Source organism: Anser anser, assembly GCF_964211835.1.
Source record: "Anser anser genome assembly, chromosome: 8".
NCBI lineage: Eukaryota > Metazoa > Chordata > Aves > Anseriformes > Anatidae > Anser > Anser anser.
The window spans coordinates 27,750,346-27,770,985 of NC_139728.1; the positions used below are offsets into that span (position 1 = coordinate 27,750,346).

The 20,640-nt window shown below is 44.3% G+C and overlaps 1 protein-coding gene and 1 long non-coding RNA gene across 3 annotated transcripts; one reads left to right on the forward strand and one right to left on the reverse strand.

Moving 5' to 3' along the window:
• The first annotated feature begins 432 nt into the window (after positions 1–432).
• C8A (complement C8 alpha chain) lies at positions 433–19,558 on the forward strand. 2 transcript variants are annotated; one of them, XM_083846676.1, is made up of 12 exons: positions 433–680; positions 2,717–2,813; positions 3,732–3,876; positions 4,785–4,929; positions 6,435–6,624; positions 8,118–8,318; positions 9,582–9,822; positions 13,923–14,051; positions 14,825–14,982; positions 17,078–17,300; positions 18,809–18,981; positions 19,348–19,558. In XM_083846676.1, the coding sequence occupies exons 1-11, from the start codon at positions 562–564 to the stop codon at positions 18,958–18,960; spliced, it is 1,800 nt and encodes a 599-aa protein (XP_083702802.1). In that variant the 5' UTR covers positions 433–561; the 3' UTR covers positions 18,961–18,981; positions 19,348–19,558. The 2 variants fall into 2 exon arrangements, with proteins under 2 accessions (XP_083702802.1, XP_083702803.1); XM_083846677.1 differs by lacking the exon at positions 19,348–19,558 and adding an exon at positions 19,264–19,287.
• On the reverse strand, positions 8,326–13,902 carry LOC310903439. Its single transcript, XR_014587534.1, has 2 exons — positions 13,306–13,902; positions 8,326–9,250 (listed from the first exon to the last, which is right to left on the reverse strand). It is a non-coding gene; the product is annotated as an uncharacterized lncRNA (long non-coding RNA).
• Positions 19,559–20,640: the final 1,082 nt, after the last annotated feature.

The window sequence follows — 20,640 nt, forward strand, 5'->3', positions numbered from 1 at the left end:
CAGTGACTGCGTAGGACCATCCCAAAGCCCTTCTGAGCCAGGTGATAATTCCCAGTGGCTTTGGGCATGGGACACTACCTTATGGGAATGGCAAAGGGAAAAAGCTGAACTGACATCTCCATGTTGTATCTGGGTGGTGTGTGTCCCTCATAACAGAATTTTGTAAGAATCTTCAGTTTGCTGTGCTGGGAAGTGACCAGGTGCACCAAAATTACAGGTGTTGTGGGAAATAAAATGATTTTCTTCCTTCAAACGAACTGGAGGGTACAGGGTGGGCAAGAAACACAACTGCCTCGATCGGGCCTGACTGACTTCCATGTGGAAACAGTCTAATATATTCCCTTGCCAGAAAACTGGGAATTTGTCTCCAAAAGGGCAAAGGCCTCCGGGACGTGTCCTGATTCTTTGTGATCTGATGGGTGCCATCGTCAATGATTTACCGCAGCATGCTGGGCCGGGGGGCTCCGCGCTTCTCCCAGCAACACTGGCCCCACGGCCTGCCGAAGCCTCAAGCTTTTGCTTGCAGCTAATTAATAGCAAACATTCACATATGGAAAAACAATGTGGTGGAGCCAGCGTCAGGTTTCTCCTTTGATTCTCGCTGTATGCTCGCTGTCTCTAACAGCAAGTCAGGGCACGGCTGCGGCACACGGGGAGCCGGCGGCGGCGCCTTCCCAGAGGTAAGTCTGCTTCCACCCAGCTCTACGTACAGAAACTGCGGGCCAGTCAGTCAGCCCATCAATTTCGTCTTGACTTGAGGCATGTGCACACTGTGCTCTCTGTAAACAGCTTCCAGAAAAAAAAAATATGTTGGCCGTTATCCAAGCCCAAGCGAGGAATCATAATTCCTTCTTATATGAACTGTTTGCACAATGGGTTTTCTTTCACAGATGACTATTAAGCCTGCTTAAACGTCTTTACCAAAATCACCATATTATTTTGGGGCATTTGGAGTGAATTCCTTATACAAGAAGACTTACAAAGAAATATTTTTCATATTCATTCTCATAATAATTATTTTGCATTTGACAATTAACAAGTGCATGTACACAACCCAATTTTCAATCCAAGCCAGAAGCATGTACCTCTATTCTTTTTTCTCTAAACAATATTATTAACCTATACAAGCGTCATTCAAGCTTTGAAGGAAGGGGATATACAAGTTATTTTTTTCTAAAGCTACAGTGTCATGATAGGAGAAGGGTTGTTTTTTTGTTTGTTTGTTTTTCCTACAGTTATTAATTTCAGGCTTGTTGTAAAAGCAAGTGTGATTTAGAAGGATCAGGAAAAGGTATCACTGATAATTGGAACGTGAAGACAAGGAGAAGGCAGAAGGGAAAAAAAATCATGGTAGTGATACACTTAATTATGAAGGCTTATTCTGATAATCCCTTTTGAAAATGAACAAAGACGAGATTTTTGATGTTTGATGAACTTATCAAACAAGGCAGAATAATGAAGAGGTAAACATGAAATCCAGTCGAAGGTGAGCCAATTAAGTGCTTGGTGAAGTGCTGAAGGACACGGCCCACAAAACCTCCTGTCAGAGCCAGGAGGGATCGGTACGGGTGCCTCCTCCAGCGCCGTGCGTGTCTGCAGGATCCCGCTGTTCTCGCGGGGGGTGATGAGTGCCCACGGGCTCCCTGCCCGAGCCGCTGTGCCTCTCGTCTGGTGGTCTTGCTGATGAATGCCCAGTGTGCTCCCTACCTCCGCTAATTATCGGGATTTCTCTTTGGGCTGCAGTCTTGTAAGTAAAACAGACTGCTCATTAGTTAATTGCCAAAATAATGATAATAATGTTTTGGCTTGGAATAACCCCTTAAAATGCTTTGAAGGCTGTGGCAACTGGAGAGTCATTTCTTTATGCCAGAGACTGCTCCTCAAGACAAAGAAATGTGTAAAAATGAAGGTTGTAGGAGTGGGGACAGAAACACAGGTATCATAATGACAGGGCTGGGTGGCAAGACAAGTATTTGCTTGCTATTGTACAGTGATATTCAATGTATGTGCAGAAACCACTGTGATACACAGCTCTTGCCATTTTCTGTTTTTTATACTTCTTTTTTAACATTTCCCCCTTCACAGAATCTAGGTATTTCCTTTTAGAAATAGCCAGCCAACGAATCCTCATGGTCAGCACAGCCTTGTGGCTTGCTGCTCAGCACCATTGGTGCATCCATTCCCACTACCGTGTGCATGGGCATCAAACCCTGTCTGGAAAAATACTGATAAGTTCAGAATGGTGTAAAAAAAGTGAAATTGATTGATTTCAAACCAGGCGACAAACATCACTAACCCTGGAGTTTGTGAGGTGCTCCTGAGAAGAAAGCCCCAAAGAAGCTTTTCCTTAAAATGTGAATTTTCTGGACATTCCTTCTGTCTCTCAGTGTGTTTGGCCTCCCGTGTATGGTGTACACAATTTTATTGCAGTCTGCCTATTGGAAAAGGCTAGGATCTCCCAGGAGAGCAGGAAACCAGAGGCAAAATGCTCAGGTCCTACACCTGCTGCCCCAGACCACATTTTGAGGGTAGACTTCTTGGACAGGGCGGCTAGGGTAGGACGGCCACCCCTGCTAAGGGTCTGCCCTGGCTTCCGTTTCCTACAAAATAGATTCCTAATAGAAGAAAACACAGAGGTCATTTTCTCCCTGCTGGCCTCCAACCCTTCTTAAAGCACAGCTTCAAAGCCCTTAGACCACTCTCTTCTTCTCCTCAGAAGAAGCAGCAGAGATGTTAATTCCCCAGCTCCTGTCAACTGTCAGCTGAGCCAGTGGTCAGCGTGGACTGATTGCTTTTCTTGCCAAGGGAAAAAAGTAAGGCTCCACTGTTATGTATTCATTTATCTTCAGATGTGTCTGCAACGAGGATGTACACACATTAATTATATATATTATACATATTCATCATTCTGAAGCATCCCGTAAACTCATCCAAATATGATGGAGGTGCTCCTCTCGTAGAGAGGCTTTTACTTTCCCTGGTGTAAACGGAATAAATTTGTTTAAGGCAGCAGAGCTGCAAAACACAAAATCAAGGCAAAAGGTGGAAGAATCAGGCCAGAATACTTGGCCAAGACTTCCCTTTTCAAATTCAGATTTAATTAAGTATCCCCTGATTCTTAATGCAAATATTCTAATGAAAAGAAATTAAAAGCAACCTTCATTCATCAGCTCCTGTTCTCAATTTTCGATATAATTTCACGTCTTCATAATTCAAGAATTTATTTTCAAATACCTGACATAATTTTGCTTTCTACTTAGTTTATATCCCTGTATTTTTGTTCCTGTGCTTATAATCAGTAAACAATTTGGCTGTTCTCTTTTTTTTTTTTCCCCTGGTTTAAAGAGCAGCAATCCTCATTAATAATCCATCGGAAATGTTTCAGGATCAGTGTTGCAATTAGTGTCTAGGTCCATCTGAACCCATTACATCCCAGTACAAAATGTGAGATTAGAAAAATTCTTTATTGCTTCCAAGGTATAAAATAAGGAAGAGATTTTAAAACAGTCATTCCAGTCCCCCCCAAAATTCATTTGTTTGAACTTCGGGCAGTTCTCCTGAGCTCCCACCTCTCTGCTGATTCTCCTCCACTTATGCACAAGGCTATGTGTACGAGGACTGCACAGATACATAACAATTCGGGTAAAAGCTATAGATATAATTGCGTTACGGCCCATGGAGGTAATGCTGACGGGGACACGAATTAGGTGTTTCTCTCTTGTATGACCCAGCACCGGTACCGGACGCTGGTGCAGCCCGCGGGGTTTGCGGGGCAGCGCTGCGCGGGGGACCTCTGGGAGGAGCAAGCTTGCCACGCTGGGGAGACCTGCACCGGGGCCCCCAGCTGCGGGAAGGACTTTCGGTGCGAGGAGACCGGTGAGTGAACGGGGCTCGAACTCCCAGTTCGGGTGGATAGACCCAGGGGAAATGGGTCAGACACTGGGGGGACAGAATGACATCTGCCGTAGGTAGATCTTTGCCAAAATGCATTCAGGCTGGCCAGCAGGATGGTGAAACAGTGCAAGGAAAAATATGAGATTTCCCCATCTCTGGGGGTTTTCCATTTTTACCAAAGTCCTTCCATGTTACACTTCGATTTGGAGAGAAAAGAAGGCATGTGTGACGTGGAAAAGGTTAATTTTTCAGTGGAATAAAGATTCTAGAAATATTCTGCTCCAACAGCCGTGCTGTGTGCTCACATCCCCCTCCATGGGCACCAGCGCTCCCCCAGCACACGCTTCCTCTCCCTGAGAAAAACGCAGCTCAGTCCTGAACCCAACCAGCAATCTGTTGGGGTGAATTATTTATTTTTAGCCATTCCCAGCTCTGAGGACTGGGATATGATACGGCTGTTCTCGGGATGTTTGACTCACCTTGGCAGAGCTTTGCTTTTGCACGAGTGGCTTGAGCTCCCACCTTGAGCATGTAATGAAAATCCTAATGAAATTTGGCAATGCACAGCAGCTCTGGGGGCAGCTCCTCAGCTGGAGCATGTCATCGCTGCTCCACCATTTCCCTCCATGACTGCTATGTCAGGGCTTTCTCCTCACCCACAGAAATTAAAAAAAAATAAAAATAAATAAAGTCCTTTCAGGTTGTGATTCCTGCAAACATCTGTTCTTGAGCTACGATTATTGCAATAAGCTCCTGATGGAGCAGTGCAGTGTCCAACACACAGCATGGCTTCCTGTGGCACTGAAATACGTGTGCAGAGCAGCAAAGTCAGGCTGCCAAAAAGTTTTCCTGAAGGTGGCCAAGGGATCTCCTGTCCCTGTGCATTCTAGGTCGCTGTATTAAACGACATCTCGTGTGCAACGGCGAGACAGACTGCAGAGATGGGTCTGATGAGAGTAACTGTGAGGATGAAGATATTGAAAGCCCCTGTGAAGACCTGTTCCCAATCCCAGGGTCTGAAAAAGCAGCACAGGGGTGAGTAATTAATCAATAGCTGCTACTCTAGCAATCAAAGCAGGAGTAAGGTTTTCATATTTCTCCTCCTTAGTAAGAACAGTGCTCCATGAACTGATACCATGCTGTGCAAAACCCGAAGGAGAGTGACTGTCCCACACAGCCATGGGTAGCTATGACAGAGGCTGGAAGGCTCGGCCCAGCTTTTATTTCAAATTCTTCTCAGATTTACTGCCTGACCTTGACCTCTCTCAGCCACTCGGTACTTGTGAGTGTACTCTTTATGCTCATGTAACAATATAGCTCAGTTCTCTGTGTCCTTTCCATAGCTGATGGAAGCAAATATTGAAGGAAACAGTAGGCATTGGAGGTGCAGCATTCTGGTGGTTTCCATTTTTATTGAGAATATTTGACTCCAGGATTTAGGACTTTGGAGCATAGATTGAGGGCAGAGAGCCTGAGCACCAAATGGAAATAAGCTGAAGTAAGTATTTCTATGCATGAAAAGGTTTTAGGCTATTCAGCTTCCAATTTTGATTATGCAATATAGAAAAGAAGACTCTGGAATGAATTTAAAGGCAAATTTCCTATTGTGAAATTTTTTGTTTTAAATCCTGTGTCTTAACACAACTGCTTAGTTTCATTTGGAGAGCATGAGCTACAGTATGACAATGTAACCAGTCATCGGATAATTCTCCTATCCAACACTCTCCTGAGTCAATGAGATAAATGCATCTCTGGCCCAGGGCCTGGGAAAGTCCGTCAAAAGTTTTTCAAGGCATCTATTAATTTGCAGTCAGCACCGCATTTAATACTGCTCTCTGATTTGTTTTCTCCACAGAACACACAAAAGCAATAGCATTTACTATCCTGGTCTTAAAGATGATTCCCTGTTGTGAGGAGCAATGCTGCTGTCTAGTTTGAATAATGCTTTCATTTTGAGCCATCGAATTACAGGGAATATTAAGTAACAGGCGGGATTTGGGAGGGCAGCAGCTGTGATGGCTGGAAAGCAGAAGGAAAAAGGCATAAGGAAACAATAAGCAAGTGACTTGGCAAAACAGGAGGCTTCAAGTCTAGGGAGGGTGCTAACTCCACTGAGAAATGAGACCGCTATTAAAAGGAAGGAGATGAAATTAAGATAGGAAACAATTACAGAGACTGCCAGGAAACCCTTTGTGGCAGGGAGATGCATCAGGCTGCGAAAGCTTAGGCTGGGACAGGAGAAATCCCAGTGCTGTCGGACTTTCACAACTGGGCTCACGGGGATGGACTGGACAATTTAACCGACTTCTTCTTTTTCTAGGATCTGAGTCTGAACCAATGCCTTCTGTTAGCTTTGGGAAGGAGACAGCAAAGAGAAGAGCAGACCCAACCCTCAGGTTACAGTTGCTATCCCAGTTCCAAGCCAGAGACCTGAGTATAGATTACGTGCAGTGCTGTAGTGTCAGGAGAACAAAAATGGGGACAGTGTCTGTTGGGGAAAAAAAAACAGGATAACTTTCTGAATGTTATTTCTTTCAAAGATACAACATCCTAACACAGGAGGAGAAGCAGTATGTGTACGATCCTAATTTTGGGGGGGGGCACTGCGAGTACGTCTACAACGGGGAGTGGCGGGAGCTGAAGTACGACGCTGCCTGCGAACGCCTCTACTACAGGGACGACGAGAAGTATTTCCGCAAGCCTTACAACTTCCACGTGTACCAGTTCCTAGTGAGTACCTCGGGTGGTCAAATTCGGCAATGCTTTCCCAGCTAAGGGCCCGACTTGTTATAAAGGTATTGTGCGCATTTTATCGGGGGAGAATTCGCTACGTGTTGTCTTTCAAGGCACCTTCCTCCGGCTGTCCCCAAGACAACAGGCAATCGGTGATATAAATGCAGTTTTATGGCACATCAAGGCACTAACGTGCTTTATCACCCAGGCATCCCCACTGCTTATTCTGGCCTAGTCAGAGCCAAGATAAATGTTTTTTTACTAAATTCTGCTATTAATGAGCTGTAGAGCTTGCGCGAGCCACTTGCCTCTCCAGGGATGAAATTGGCCATGTGTAAAATAGGAACAATGCTACCAGTTCAATCTTTGGAAGCATTTAAGTCTATGGCATGGCTACAAGGGACATAAATCTGAATTCTGAGTGAGACAAAGATCCCGAAAGCCATCACAACATGTATCACAACGCCTGTGTGCTTTGGGGTGACATCTGACTTTGGATGTTGGAAACTGAACCTATTAGAGGGGGGACTTAAGCTGAGTGTCCCGTGTCGTAAGTAGGTGCTGTTAAGCATCTGTCATGCTTTTTGCAATGGATGAATGAAATAAATATTATTCCAAGGCAATATTACAGCCAAAAGCCCAGTGCAATAGACTCTCCCCACAGGCAGAATCCCCTTAAGTTCCCAGTTGAACCCAGACAGACCCACCACACCAGCAATGTTTTCTTCCCGCTTTTACCTGCTGCTGCTGGTGGAAGCACACCTGCACCACGGACACAAGGGGAGGGATGCTCAAGAATGTCTCACATCTAGGCTGACTTTGGAGTTTGTACCTGCCCGGGTCTAGGAAGACACTCACGACCACGTGAGATGCCATTTTTCAGCGTTGGAAATTTATCTGGCTTTTTATAGAGATGGCAAATGGCACAGCCCAGCCTCGGCAAGGCTGCTAAATTCCACGTGCTGGCAAAGCAGAGCTGTCAAGGGAAAGGTCACTTCTCTAAAACAGGCAGAACAATGTTTATTTTCTGATGTTGCCCTAGTAAGTGGCTGGATCACCGCTGAATTTTTTTCCTAATAAATTCATCCAGAAGCAGGCAGGAGTGGAAAAAAATCATTCCAAATAGTCAGGATTTGGCAGAGTTGCAGGGAACAGGAAGGAAGGCTTTATAATGGAAAGTGTCAAGGTAGCTTACTAGACACTGTTACCAGATCTGCCTGTAATAGCATTGCTTTCTGGGGCTAAACAAAAACCTTTCCCCTGTCTGGAGACAGATGACACAAAATGCATGGCTTTATCTACATCTCTCACATATTTCCAAATGAAATGGCTCATGACTGAATTCTTTATCCTGTGTTCACTGAAGTCAGTGTTGGTGCCATCAGGAGCACCACTGGCTTCAATGGAGGTATGATCTGATCCTTAAAGAAATATTGATTAAAAAGGAAGGAAAATGCCTGAAAAATGAATGTGTGCTCCTTTTACTTTAGGCTCATGCTGATTCTGGATTCTCGTTTGAATTTTATGAAGATTCAAAAGATCTGCTTAATGCCCTTGGAAGTAGTAAAAGCAGAGGAGGCGGTTTTACCTTTGGGATTGGACCTAAATCAGTACCTGTAATGTTAAACCTTGGCTTTTCTTTATCACGTGGCAAAGGATCCCTGAAGAATTTCACAGAATACAATGCAAAGGTAAAAAAAAAAAAAATCAGCGACGCATATACTCCAATCATGTCATCTGTGCATTGCATGGTCTGGCTGTAACTTACGTCTGTTTATTCTCTTAATTGCATTTTTTAACACATAGCAATTGTACCTTAATTTGTTCGTGTAATTGCAAATGTATGATCGTTAGTAATCCTGTTTGTTGTTCTTATTACATTTTAGCAAACAGGGAGTGGGAATAAAATTGAATTACGAAGTACCACAACACATGTCATCTCACCCCATCCTGTTTCATGGCTACGTTAAGCACATAAATAAAAAATGCTTAAAGTGACGATGAGGGAGGCGGAAATATCAAGATGTTGATCAAAACAGTTGTCCTCGGGGAATGATTTCCAGTAGAAAATATATCTTGTTCCAATTAATACAAGCTGTCTTGTGATAGGGAAGTATGTTACTTTTGAAGAAAGGTTAAAAAACCATGATATATATTTAAAAAAAAAAGAGCTTCCATTAAAAAGGTTTATTTCTCATGAGTTTACATCATGGAGTAGCTGTGGTGCTTTTTCCCAACTAATAACATGAACACTGGTATTTCCCACATATACCATTCCTTGTCTTCTCTTCTCTCTTGGCTGCTGACAGCAAACAATACAGAATAATTACTTTGATGGTGTTCCGAGTTGAAATGCCCTTAAAAGCTTCTTTGAAATTGGCACCATTAGAGTATTTACTGTGCACTTGTCTAGACTCACACGACATTTGCAGCTGAACAATGATCAATTATTGGAGGAATCATTTAAGGGGCTGATCCTGTTGCCCTGGCACCTTTCCTGGGGCAATGGCCAGTCTAGAGGAGAAGCCACTGAGCTGGTGGTAGAACAAGGAAATCCTCCTGGGTCAGCACCTTCCCAGCCAGGGAATCCCCCTGCTGCTTTGTCCCACATCACTGGTCAAGGCTGTCAAAATAGACAAATAAATAAATAAATAAATAAAACAAAACAACAACAAAAAAGGCATAAGCAGCATGGAAACAAAAGCCAGAAATAGCAGAAATTTGCACATCAATAAAAAACCCAAAGCACCCACACAATGACTCTGCCCTCCACCTCACACGTTAGAGACGTTGAAAAAAAAATTGCCACTGATTTCTTTTAAAGTTGGCCTGCTTTTCAAGCCCTTAACATACAGTGACAGTTACAGATTCAGGCTTTCCTCTGCAAACCAGACTAGAAATTACTTTTTTTTTTTTTTCTTCAGTGAATATTGATTGGCAGTCTTTGCCCACAGGAGGTTGGATTCATTAGAGCTGTGACCAAGGTGCAGACAGCCCGTTTCAAGATGAGAAGGAACAACATCGTTTTGGATGAAGACATGCTCCTCTCCCTGCAAGAGCTTCCAGATGCATACAACTATGGCATGTATGCCAAATTCATTGATGACTACGGCACCCATTTCATGACATCCGGCACTATGGGAGGTGTCTTTGAGTACATCCTTGTTGTTAACACAGAGGAAATGAGGCGAAAAGGTTAGAATAATGCACAAAATTCTCTGCTCACAACTTTCTGCTCTAAACCAGGCATTTCCCACCTGGAGATCATGGAGTGGGTCCAGCCCACCTGAATAATTCATCTGGTTGCTCCCCACACCCATCATTTCCCTGGGCCCTGGGAGGGTGGATACTCATCAGCCCCTCCTTGCCAAGCTAGCTGGTGTGTCCTATTATATGATAGGCACCAAAAATGCACAGTTGGCAGGGGGTACAGGTATCCATGTGCTCTTTATGAGATGAATGCACAACTCACTGCATAGCAAGGGAGAAGCTCAAGTATCACAAACTACTTCCTGAGCTAATCTCAGAAGAATCTGGGTAATGTTTTTGTAGTTTAGGAAGGAATCTGAATAACTTTTTCTCCCTTTTTTTCAGTGCTGTTTACTAGACTTCTCTAAACTTCTCTTATTGCTTATAATCTTTGTTCTGCCCATCCTTATGAATGCTCAAAGACTGCAAACTCAGCCAGAGTAAAGAATAATAGCCCACTGATGTTTTAGCATCCTGGTAGTGAGAGTTTCAATTTTCTGTAAATGGAAATAACGCTTTGCACTTGGCAATACCACTGCCACTTTACTCTGGTTAGTGTCATATCTGAAGACTAACAGAGCTCTGTTAGCTCCAGTTCTCAACAAATTAGAGTGTATGAGACTGGAAAGCCATACCTCTAAATCTCAGTTATATGAAATATCCGCTCCAGATATCTGGACTACAAGAACAGCCATTACTGGAGAGCTAAAGCATAGCATTTTTCCTAATCAAAAACATAAGACGCAGAACAACAATAATACGGTACTTCAGTACACTAACCAGATTGCCGACTTTTGCAAAGATGTTGACAGTGCAATAGATCCCACTTTGCCTAAACATCATCATCCTGATCTTCTGAGGGTAACTCCAGCTCGGTAACTTCAGGCTGAATGTTTATGCAAAAGATAGTTGTGACCTTGGACAGCAGGTGCAAATTGCCACAGTTGGTGCAAATTGCTATAATTCCATTGATTTCCATGAGTCTGCCCCAAATTCTGCCATGGACCTGCCAGTCTGAAATGGTTGGGTACCATCAGTACTAGGATAACTATACACTCCATAGTGAGTGTTAACCATGCCAGTTTTTCCTGTGAGGCACTACCAATTGAGAGACTTTTCATTAAGTCCCTGAACTACTAATGTTTGGAAACATGATGCCTCTTCAAATCATTTATTCACTTTGAAGAGAGAGTGATATAGAACAAGAATAACATCTTGGCAAGCAAGTCTTCAGGAAGCAGAGTGCCAATTTCAAAGGAAGAATGAATCAAGAGCATGTGGAGGAAAGCTATTATTTTACTTTATCTTGTGCTTGTTGTGTATCTGAGGAGATTTACTGCTACAAGATGCCCTCTTTTAGGAAAGAAGGATGCTGAAATTCAGCAAAAGACAAAAACGTGCCCCAGTAGAGATGTAATTTTCATTCTAATGTAGCACATTTGTGTAATTTTCATCTAACTCAGACTCTGCTAGAAAGTCCACATTTGTCAAGTCAAAAAAATGTCTTTCCATTGGCGATCACCACCATGCTTGAAGGCTGTATTTGCAAGAGGATTAGCCACATCCCCTGAGGGACGGTCAGGATCAGAGTGTACGTGCTCAAGTCTTGCAAACAAGAGCTTCAGAAATTGAGCTGGAAGCTCTGCAGATGCCTGGAGACTTTCTGCTGAGCCCCTGCAGGGCTGAGCAGCACAGCACCAGCTTCAGATCCACCCATGCATCCTGAGAGCCCACCTAGCCCAGGAGGCTACATGTTAAACGCTTCAGAAGAGAAAATGCTCCTTTATTTATTTTTATTTTTTATTTTTATTTTTTATTTTTATTTTTTATTTTTATTTTTTATTTTTATTTTTTATTTTTATTTTTTATTTTTATTTTTTATTTTTATTTTTTATTTTTATTTTTTATTTTTATTTTTTATTTTTATTTTTTATTTTTATTTTTTATTTTTATTTTTTATTTTTATTTTTTATTTTTATTTTTCCCTAGACTGGTGACTAAGCCAGTCGTGTTCAGGAAATAAAGTCCCCAGGCTGAGTCCTCTCTAAGTGAAAGATACCTGGGGGGGGTCACTGAGCATCCAGCTAGGCATAGGCATGAGCTGGACTTTAAGCATATTAAAAAAAAAACTTGATTTTGAAAATGAAGTCACCTTCTGGGTTTAGACACCCAGGAAGAGACCACAACCCACTTGTGCAGAGTTTAGGATGGCAGTTCTGCAGCCAGACCTGTTTCTAGCTTTCAGGCTGCAAGGGCTTCTATGCATGTGGTCATGAGTGAAATAAATACATATGTCAGAACGAGGTCCCTTGTTGCTCTGCCATCAATATTTTTCATTACTTGTTTTTAAAATAGATTGTTATGGTTCTATTATTTAGCAGAAAACAGTATAATGTGTTCACACATTACAAGAACATTTATGGGAGAAACATTATGCTCAGAGTAAATTAGAAAGAGTCTTTCATATATTCTGATTAATTCAAAATGCAGCAGTAAATCTTATCACTTGAGCACATTCAACTATCGCAAATTATATCTTATAAAAAACTATCAGGGCTCCCCACTCAAGTGCCAATATTTTCTATGACCACCCTTTTGCAGTGATAACCACTTTTCATTTATCAAGATCTGATCTTGCTGCAACCAATAGCAAATTGTATTGACAGACCCTTGCTGAACATAATTACTCAACAGGAACCATGGCAAATCAATTAATCAGGGTGTTCCTCAAGTTTAATTTTATGGCATTCCTACACCAAGATGAGCAATCACTCATGGTGCTTTGGGTGAATGAACTTCACCCACTGCATTTACAACTGTTGAACAGCTTACTACGAGTAATTGAGTGCTACACATTTAATCTTCCTCAAGGGGCCCATTTTGCAATGGGATGTAATTCCCCATGAAGTCTCGAGCATGCTTCAGGTCCCACCACTTTGGCTCCAGGACTTGAAGTCCCTTTCCTGGGACACTGAGCACCTTCTCCAAGCCAATGAGCAGCCCCATGCCCACATGGCTCCAGCTGGCCCCTCCTGCAGAGCAGGAGCTACAGGAGCTAATTAAGATCAGGGTCTTAAATATGAGCAAGAAGAGGCGCTGATCCCTAGTACTGGGTGAGGCAGTGCAGCTCAGCACTCCGGGTCCAGCCTCGATCATTAAACTGCTAAGCCACGATGCACAAATCCTGCTGACCTCTGTGCCTCCCTTCCAACAGGGTGGTATTGATCACTGGGCTGCTTTGTAAATCACTTTAAGATCCTCTGACAAAAAGAGCAACGCAAAAGTTACCTATTACTTACAATACCTGTATTTATTGAAATCAATGGATTTTTTAACTATTCCAGAAGATGGCCTTATATTTGCAGGAGGCTGAGGTGTGTACAAAGAAAAACCAAAAAACAGGCTGTGTGAAATATGCGCATTGCTTACCTCAGTGAAGCCACCTCGTTAGCTCGCTTCTCCCCTCTGCAGTCACTTCATGGGTCTCCAGTTACAAATTCGGGTGATGTATGCGGCAGTGCTGGTGGCAGCAGCACAGCAGCGTGCTGCAGGGCTTTGCAGCTCTCAGCACACAGCTTTTGCAGGTTGCTTCTTGAAGATGCTACTTAAACCACTAATACACAGGTGAAACCCTCAGATTAGGAAATTAGCTAGGATCTGTTGACTTCAACTGCTGTTCCCAGCTTTAATTATGAGTTAGTGTGTGAAAACGTTTTTATTTTTAAATAAATGGGTTGAACAATGAAATACATGCTTGAAACCCTGTGTTAAGATATTCAGTTTCTTATAATACTTTCTGAGGAAACCACTTTATGTCAAGGAAGTTTCCCTATTCACTTGTGCAGTAGTCCCTACATACCCCAATAAAAGTTTGGCTTTGCCACTACAAGACTAAAGCCTGTCTTCTGCCATGGAATAATTCTTCAAGTTGCAGACCATGCAATTAGATGAATATTTTCTTAATAGACATAAAAGATATCAGGAGGAAAATGAACATCTTCCACTCAGTACGAGCCACTGCTTTTACTGGTCTCCTTGTTTTGCAGAAATCAGCTCTGAAGAAGTCATGGCCTGTTTTGGCCTCTCAGCTGGCGTTTCGGTCAAAAAGTTTGCGATGAAAGGGGAAGCATCCGCGTCATACTCTCAATGTGACAATAAAAAACTTCTGGAAGAGGGTATGCTGGGGGGATAGGTCTGTGGCCACTGGGCCCGGGGACAGAAGTTGGGTTACACTAGGGTGTGAAAAGGGTGCTCTGGTGCCGTCCTCAGACACAGCTCAGGCCCAAAGGTGGGACCAATATGTCTTCAGGGCCAAGTCCCCAGCAGTACTGGCTCCTCTTGAAAGAAACTTGAGTTACAGCATTTGGACAGAAATATATATTGCTGGGTGAATGGGTGACCGGGGAGCTCCGGTCCCTTTAGCCACCCCAGGCCGAGAGTGAGCAACCTGGGAGAAAACACTAAAACCAGGTCCGAGACTCCTCCAAGCACCCCTGGGGAATGCCCTATGGCTCTGGTCCCTCCTGCATGTGTCCCATGTGCCACCACTCTGGACCAAACATGTTGCAGAGCCCCAGCTGGGCCCCGTGGTTCCAACACTGGCCCAGAGAGGGCAACATCGGTGACGATTAAAGGAGCCAAATCTGGCCATAAAAAGAACTCAAAGAGGTTAGGAAGCCCCAGATTGTAAATCACTTTAGCCAGTGATGACCAGAAACAAAGGCTGGAGCCGTGCAGGACCTTTGGGTCGCAGTGTTTTAGGGAATTTGGGATGCTTAACTCGTCACCCATCGCCTTGTACAAGGCCGAGGGGGAAGCGGAGCACCCATTGATGTGGGGAGCACAGCATCATGCCTCTGGTAGCCCCTCTCGTGAGTGATCTCACCTCAGTTTCCAGAGTAGGTGTGGAAAATGTAACTAAATATATGGGTGTAATTCAACTTTTCAGATGAGCAGAGCCACAACGCCATTGTGGAAGATATTATTCCCCGGATTAAAGGTGGAGATACTGCTAGCAGCGGAGGGCTCTTAAACAGTTGGGACGGCAACATGTATCGTCGCTGGGGAAGGTCATTAAAATACAATCCTGCTATTATTGATTTTGAGGTAAGGCTTTCTGCAGTTGAAGAAACTCTGCCGCTATAACGAATGAAAGTGTAGTCGAGCAGATCATTTCGTATTTTTATTGTGATCCCATCACAGAACAAGATTAAATGTAATGGGCCACTGATCTAGTAACCTCTTATTCATTTCACAATGGGGAGTACATCTCCCACCGACAGCATCAGCAGGGAGACAGACAAGGAGCTTAATGCTGGATTAGTGCCGAGTTAAGTTTTTGATGTGTCCCCAAGCAGCTTGCCAATGAACGGCTCTCCATAGTTGCAGCCATCCCCATTATTCTCTGTAATGCTCCTGCCTTCCTGTATAAGCAGGGGGCTCATAGGGGAGGCAGCCACCCCCCCCAGTGAAGGCTTTGCACAGATGCCCCCCCCCTCCACTGCACGTGCTTCAGAGCCACAGTGGCTCTGCCTAAGCTCTGCACACCACGGTGCGTCTCACTCTGGGTGCTTCCAGGAGTTTTTGGAGCACGGGAGCCCACTTTCTTAGGTGGGTCCTGTCTCTCTCCATGCTCTGCTAAGAGGGTCTGTGGTGATCAAAATCAGCAAAGTTCTCTTCCTGCCTCCTATTTTATCGCATATCCCATAAAATGGGAAGGTTGCTGAAGCATCCCACAGGGCTTCGCGGTGTGAGGGAATGGCCCTCAGTCATGGCACGGACACACTGCCATGAACATCCTTCTCATCACCACGTGTGGGCACCCAGCAGGAAAGCCAGACAGTGGAAGAAAGGAGATGGGCAAGTGGAATTGGGAAGGATCTGTGTTATTGTCGTGAGAAATGGGAATCTTTCTGGGCAGCGCCCTGGTGGCAGAAAGGCCAGTTAAAGTACAAGTGCTTTCAGTTACAGCTGAACGCATGCTGCAGGTTATTCACCTTTCTTCACAAGTTCTCATCAATTCTGGGCAAAGCTTATTGCAATTTTCCAGTAAACCACATGCTGACCTGTCTGTTGGCTGCTTTCGGAGCTCAGCAACCTCTGTGCAACCAGCAGCAGCTCAGGCTGGTGATAAGCACCCACGTCCACTTCAGCCGCTCTTATCTGCAGCTCACGCTCATTTGTTAAACAGGCCTGTGCAAATTTGTCTAAGAGCCCTTCCCAAAGCCTGGCTGGCCCTCCCCACGAATCACTCCCCATGTGCTTGTGCAATGAGGTGATGCCCAGGACTGCCCTGGGACCAGTGTCCACCAATTCCCAGCCAGGCACACCTTGGACGTACAAATATGTCCTTGCAACAGCCTGGAGCTCGCAGCTTCATTGTTCATTTTTATTACTGGCAAAACTGGAAGGGCTGAGATTTTTCAGGGAGCCATTTTCTAAACATAGTTGAATGGCTAAAACACCCCAAAGAGATACATTTTGAAAGACAGAACGGTGCCACCAGCATCGGGGCCTGTTGCCCTTCGGCTAATCCAATCAATTTGGTATAACAGGTTCGAAGCAGAAGCCAGGTTACAATTACAGTTGTCCACATTGGGCTATTTTTGCTGAATGGTATACAAGAATTGCATTTTGCCACTGGAAATATTACAAGCTTGTTTTTAAAGCTGTAGATAGCTCAGTATTACTTCACTGTAACAAAGGGTAAAACTTAGGCAGGTAAAAGTCTCCATGCTGTGCCTTTACTGGATTGTTCACAATCTGGTCACCATCAGTGGTAGGTCGGTGTTAAGTTTTGATGATACCCGCAGTCCAAAGCTCTTACCTAAATGTTTTGCTTCAAAAAGGGAAAAAGCATGAGAGAATCTCTGACATCATGGTAGCACAAAGAAACTAATCAAAAAGTGGGCTTTCTGCTTTTTGAATTTATCATTTGCATCCACACTGAAACTCCAGAGCAAGCCAACCCTGCACAAACCCCTCAGATGGGAAGAGTTTTGGGCCAGTGGTTTCCTACTGGGGCCTATCAGTGGTAACGCATTTGTGTGATGTACATGGGGCTATCAAAGAAGACAAACTCTTTTGCTCAGCCCCGAGCTTATTCAGCGACCTCCCTGCTCCCTGACTGTGGCCTGGCAGCACCTGGGCCTATGCCCGGATGAAATCTCCAAACTCCACTTTTTGTCTCTGTCCTGCACAGCTGCAACCCATCCATGAAATTCTCCGCAGGAGCGACCTCAGCAACATGGAAACCAAGCGGCAGCACCTGAAGCGGGCTCTGGATGATTACTTGCTGGAGTTCAACGCCTGCCGCTGCGGACCGTGCCAGAACGACGGCGAGCCCATTCTGGTGGGCGACACCTGTGTCTGCCAGTGCCAGCCGGGGTACGAGGGCCATGCCTGCGAGCGGAGCAAGCGCCCAGGTAAGTCCCCGGTGTGAATGAGACTGTCACCCGGTCCCTGATGACTGGCATGGCACATCCTGGGCACGGCGATTCCCTGGAGCACTTGGGGCATCCCGATGTGGATGCCTGCTGCAAGGGCAGGAGTGCAAACCCCGTCAGGCAGGGAGGGAAGGGAGGCTGAAAGGGTCAGGCTACGTGGTTGGGAAGTGATGCTCCAGTGAAGTGCCACCAAAACTGACGTTTCAGTAAAAAGTTGCCAAATTGCCAGGCCTCCCCCAGATAGGGAAACATTTTAATAAGAGGAAACTATCTATCTGGGGAAAAAAAAAAAAAAAAAGTGTCAGTCCCCAAGTGACAGGCTTTTATTTATGCTTTATTACTTTATGTTCTGTTCTAAAAAATGAAAAGGGTGGCAATAAAAAGCTAACCTCAGAACACGCTCTTTTATTTCAAAAAAAATGCCAGGATTATTTCTAGACATTTGTGTCCTGATTCGTGATGACGAACATTTCCCAATATCAGCACTTGAAGCTGGCAGAATAAATAAATAAGTAAATAAATATATTCATCCTGAGACCAGTTCCACCAAGCAGAGCTCCAGGCCTTCAACTATGTGCTCTTACTTAGGGTCTCACCATTGGAAAATCAAACCTGTGATGAGCTAAGGAGTAAGAGCAGAGATGGGTAGATGGTTTATGAAACTGAACTCAAAAGCACTGGTTCAGTGACTCCAAAGTGGGTTTCTTTTAAAAAAATCTCAAGTTCTTTGAGTTGTCTCCAAATCCAAGGAATCTGCCTGAGATGAGGCACATGGAAAGCTCAGGACCCAGACAAGCTGCTCTGAGCGTTGTTGCTTTTAGCAGTGCTGGGGGGAGCTTCCAGCTTATGGGAAAGGAAGCAGATTTTTAGTTTCAACACACATTTAAGACCAAAAGCAGTTTTGTAAAGACCGATGTTTCAGCAGACAGAAACCCTAGTGTTTCATCCAGCACTAAGTAAGAGCACACAAATCCATTTTTACTGTCTGGATTAATAAAGTGCCCAAGCCAGGAATGAAGGCCAGTTGAGTAAATAAAAAATGACAGTAAATGACAGCCATCAAGCACTCCCATCATTCAAGAGTGCCACCATGATCTATAGTATCGAACGCTCCTGACAACTCAGTCTGTCCTGTAATGAAAAAGCCTCAAAATGACCTGTCTCCAAAGGGACAGGCAGACTTTTCAGAACAGCTCCATGACAGTGACGTTAGGAGACGTTTGTCCCTTGCTTGGAGGTGGGAAAGTTAGTGCAGAGAGCCATCAGCAGCCCTTTGGGAAAGGGAAGTCAAATGGCAGCTCTTCAGAGGAGAGAAAGAAAGAGTTCGCAGTATATTTTATTTGTATTATTTTATTTATTTTACTTTTATTTTACTTTATTTTATTTTACTTTATTTTATTTTATATTTTGCTTTTATATTACTTTTAAAAATTATTCTATTTTACTTTATAGTTTGGTTCAGCCTCTTATTCGATATGCTTTTTCAGGCACTGGGACGAGCGGGCGCTGGAGCTGCTGGTCACCCTGGGCTCCCTGCCAGGCGGGCTCTAGGAGGCGCAGCCGGCAGTGCACCAACCCTGCCCCACAGCACGGCGGGGCACCCTGCGTGGGGACGAGCGTGCAGAGCAAAGCGTGCTAAAATCAGCACTGCTCCCCAACGGTACGTGCTCGAGGTGTTTTGGTGTCTGTGCTGGGCAATAAATATGGTGGGCATAACTCTGCAACTGCATTACGCTGGGGACAAAGCATTGCATTTACACACGTAGGGGGATGAGCTGGATTTGCTGTACAAAACCCAGCTGCTGTCCAGACAAATTGCTCAGGCTGATTGCGTGCATGTCTAGCTGCACCCTGCTCCACCAGTGCTCTGGTTGGACAGGTCCACTGGTGCTCCCACTGAGTCCTCTGGTGTCCCCACTGGGTCGGCTGGTATCTCCAGCAGGTCCACTGGTGTCTCCACCAGGTCTGCTGGTGTCCCCATTGTGTCAACTGGTGTCCTCACTGTGTTAACTGGTGTCCCCACCAGGTCCACTGGTGTCTCCACCAGGTCACAGCCATGCTGCCAGAACACAGGAGGTGGCGGAGAACCAGCACAGGAGGCTTTGCTGCTGCATGACCACGGGGCTCTCACTGCTCATGAAATACATTTACTAAAACTGTTTATTTAAGTAAGCTTCACTCGCAGAAATTTTTATGTTTGCCTTTGGAAAACAAATTAAAAGCCCGCGATCCTTGCATTTTTATGCAGTTGGTATTGACATATGTACCATGAAACTTTTATAAGTTGGCACTGTCAGATTTTTAAGTCTAGCATATTGGAAAGGGCTGCATTTTCAGCAAAGCCATATGCTGATCAGTACGGGAGGAAGCTTAAGCCTAAAGACACCAAAGAGCCATTGCAAAATGCGAACTCGAACTAATGAGGAATCCTACGTAAATAAGTAAAATAATAAATAGAGAGGCTCAAGTGAAACTATTCTGTAGAGGGTGTTCATGCACACGTGAAGGCTGCTCCTCTCTCAGATCAGTGATGGACTGAGTATGGGCACATGGGCATTTTATCTCCCAGGCACCCAGAGCCAGAGAAGATGCTCATGGGCTGCTTGATTTAAGTTTTTTTAATTTTGAATGTAAGGTGTAAATCTCAGCACAAGAATACACATGGTATTGAACTGCATCCAGAGACTGTGGCCAGAGCCTGCAGCTCAGTGCTCTTAATGAACTGCTGCAAAAACACGGGGTGGGCAGAAGGTGAGCAGCACTTCATTTCACTGTGCTTTTCACTGCAAGGAAGGAAAGGGGAAAAAAAAAAAAAAGAGAAAAGAAAAAGCCCTGAGAAGGAATTAGGCATTAGGAAAAGCAACACTAGCAACAAAACCTCAAAGCACAAAGGAGCACTTCTATATGCATTTGAATGGAAAGAGGGAGTAGAAAGGAACCATGGTTTAGTGAAAAAAAAATTGCTCAGCTACAGCTCTGATTCTTGGAAATGCTTGTTTTTCAACAGCGTGTCAGTAGTGATTTAGAGTCTGACACTTAGCTGATGTAAATCAGTGTAGCTCCTTCACCGCAGCTGATTTATGCTACCTGAAGATCTGGCCCCATATTTTCTTTTGTGTGCATGTTTGCCAAAAGACAATTTTTTCACTGCTTCTTCTCTTTTGCTCGAAAATGAAACTGCAGGCTCTTTTTTTTGTATAAGAAAACAACAAACCATATTGTCTCGAGCACTGAGATTTGATTTTTCAGTGAAAAATTACTATGACATATTTCTAAGACATGGGCAAATGGGTGATAAAACTGTGGCCTTTTTGCCAAC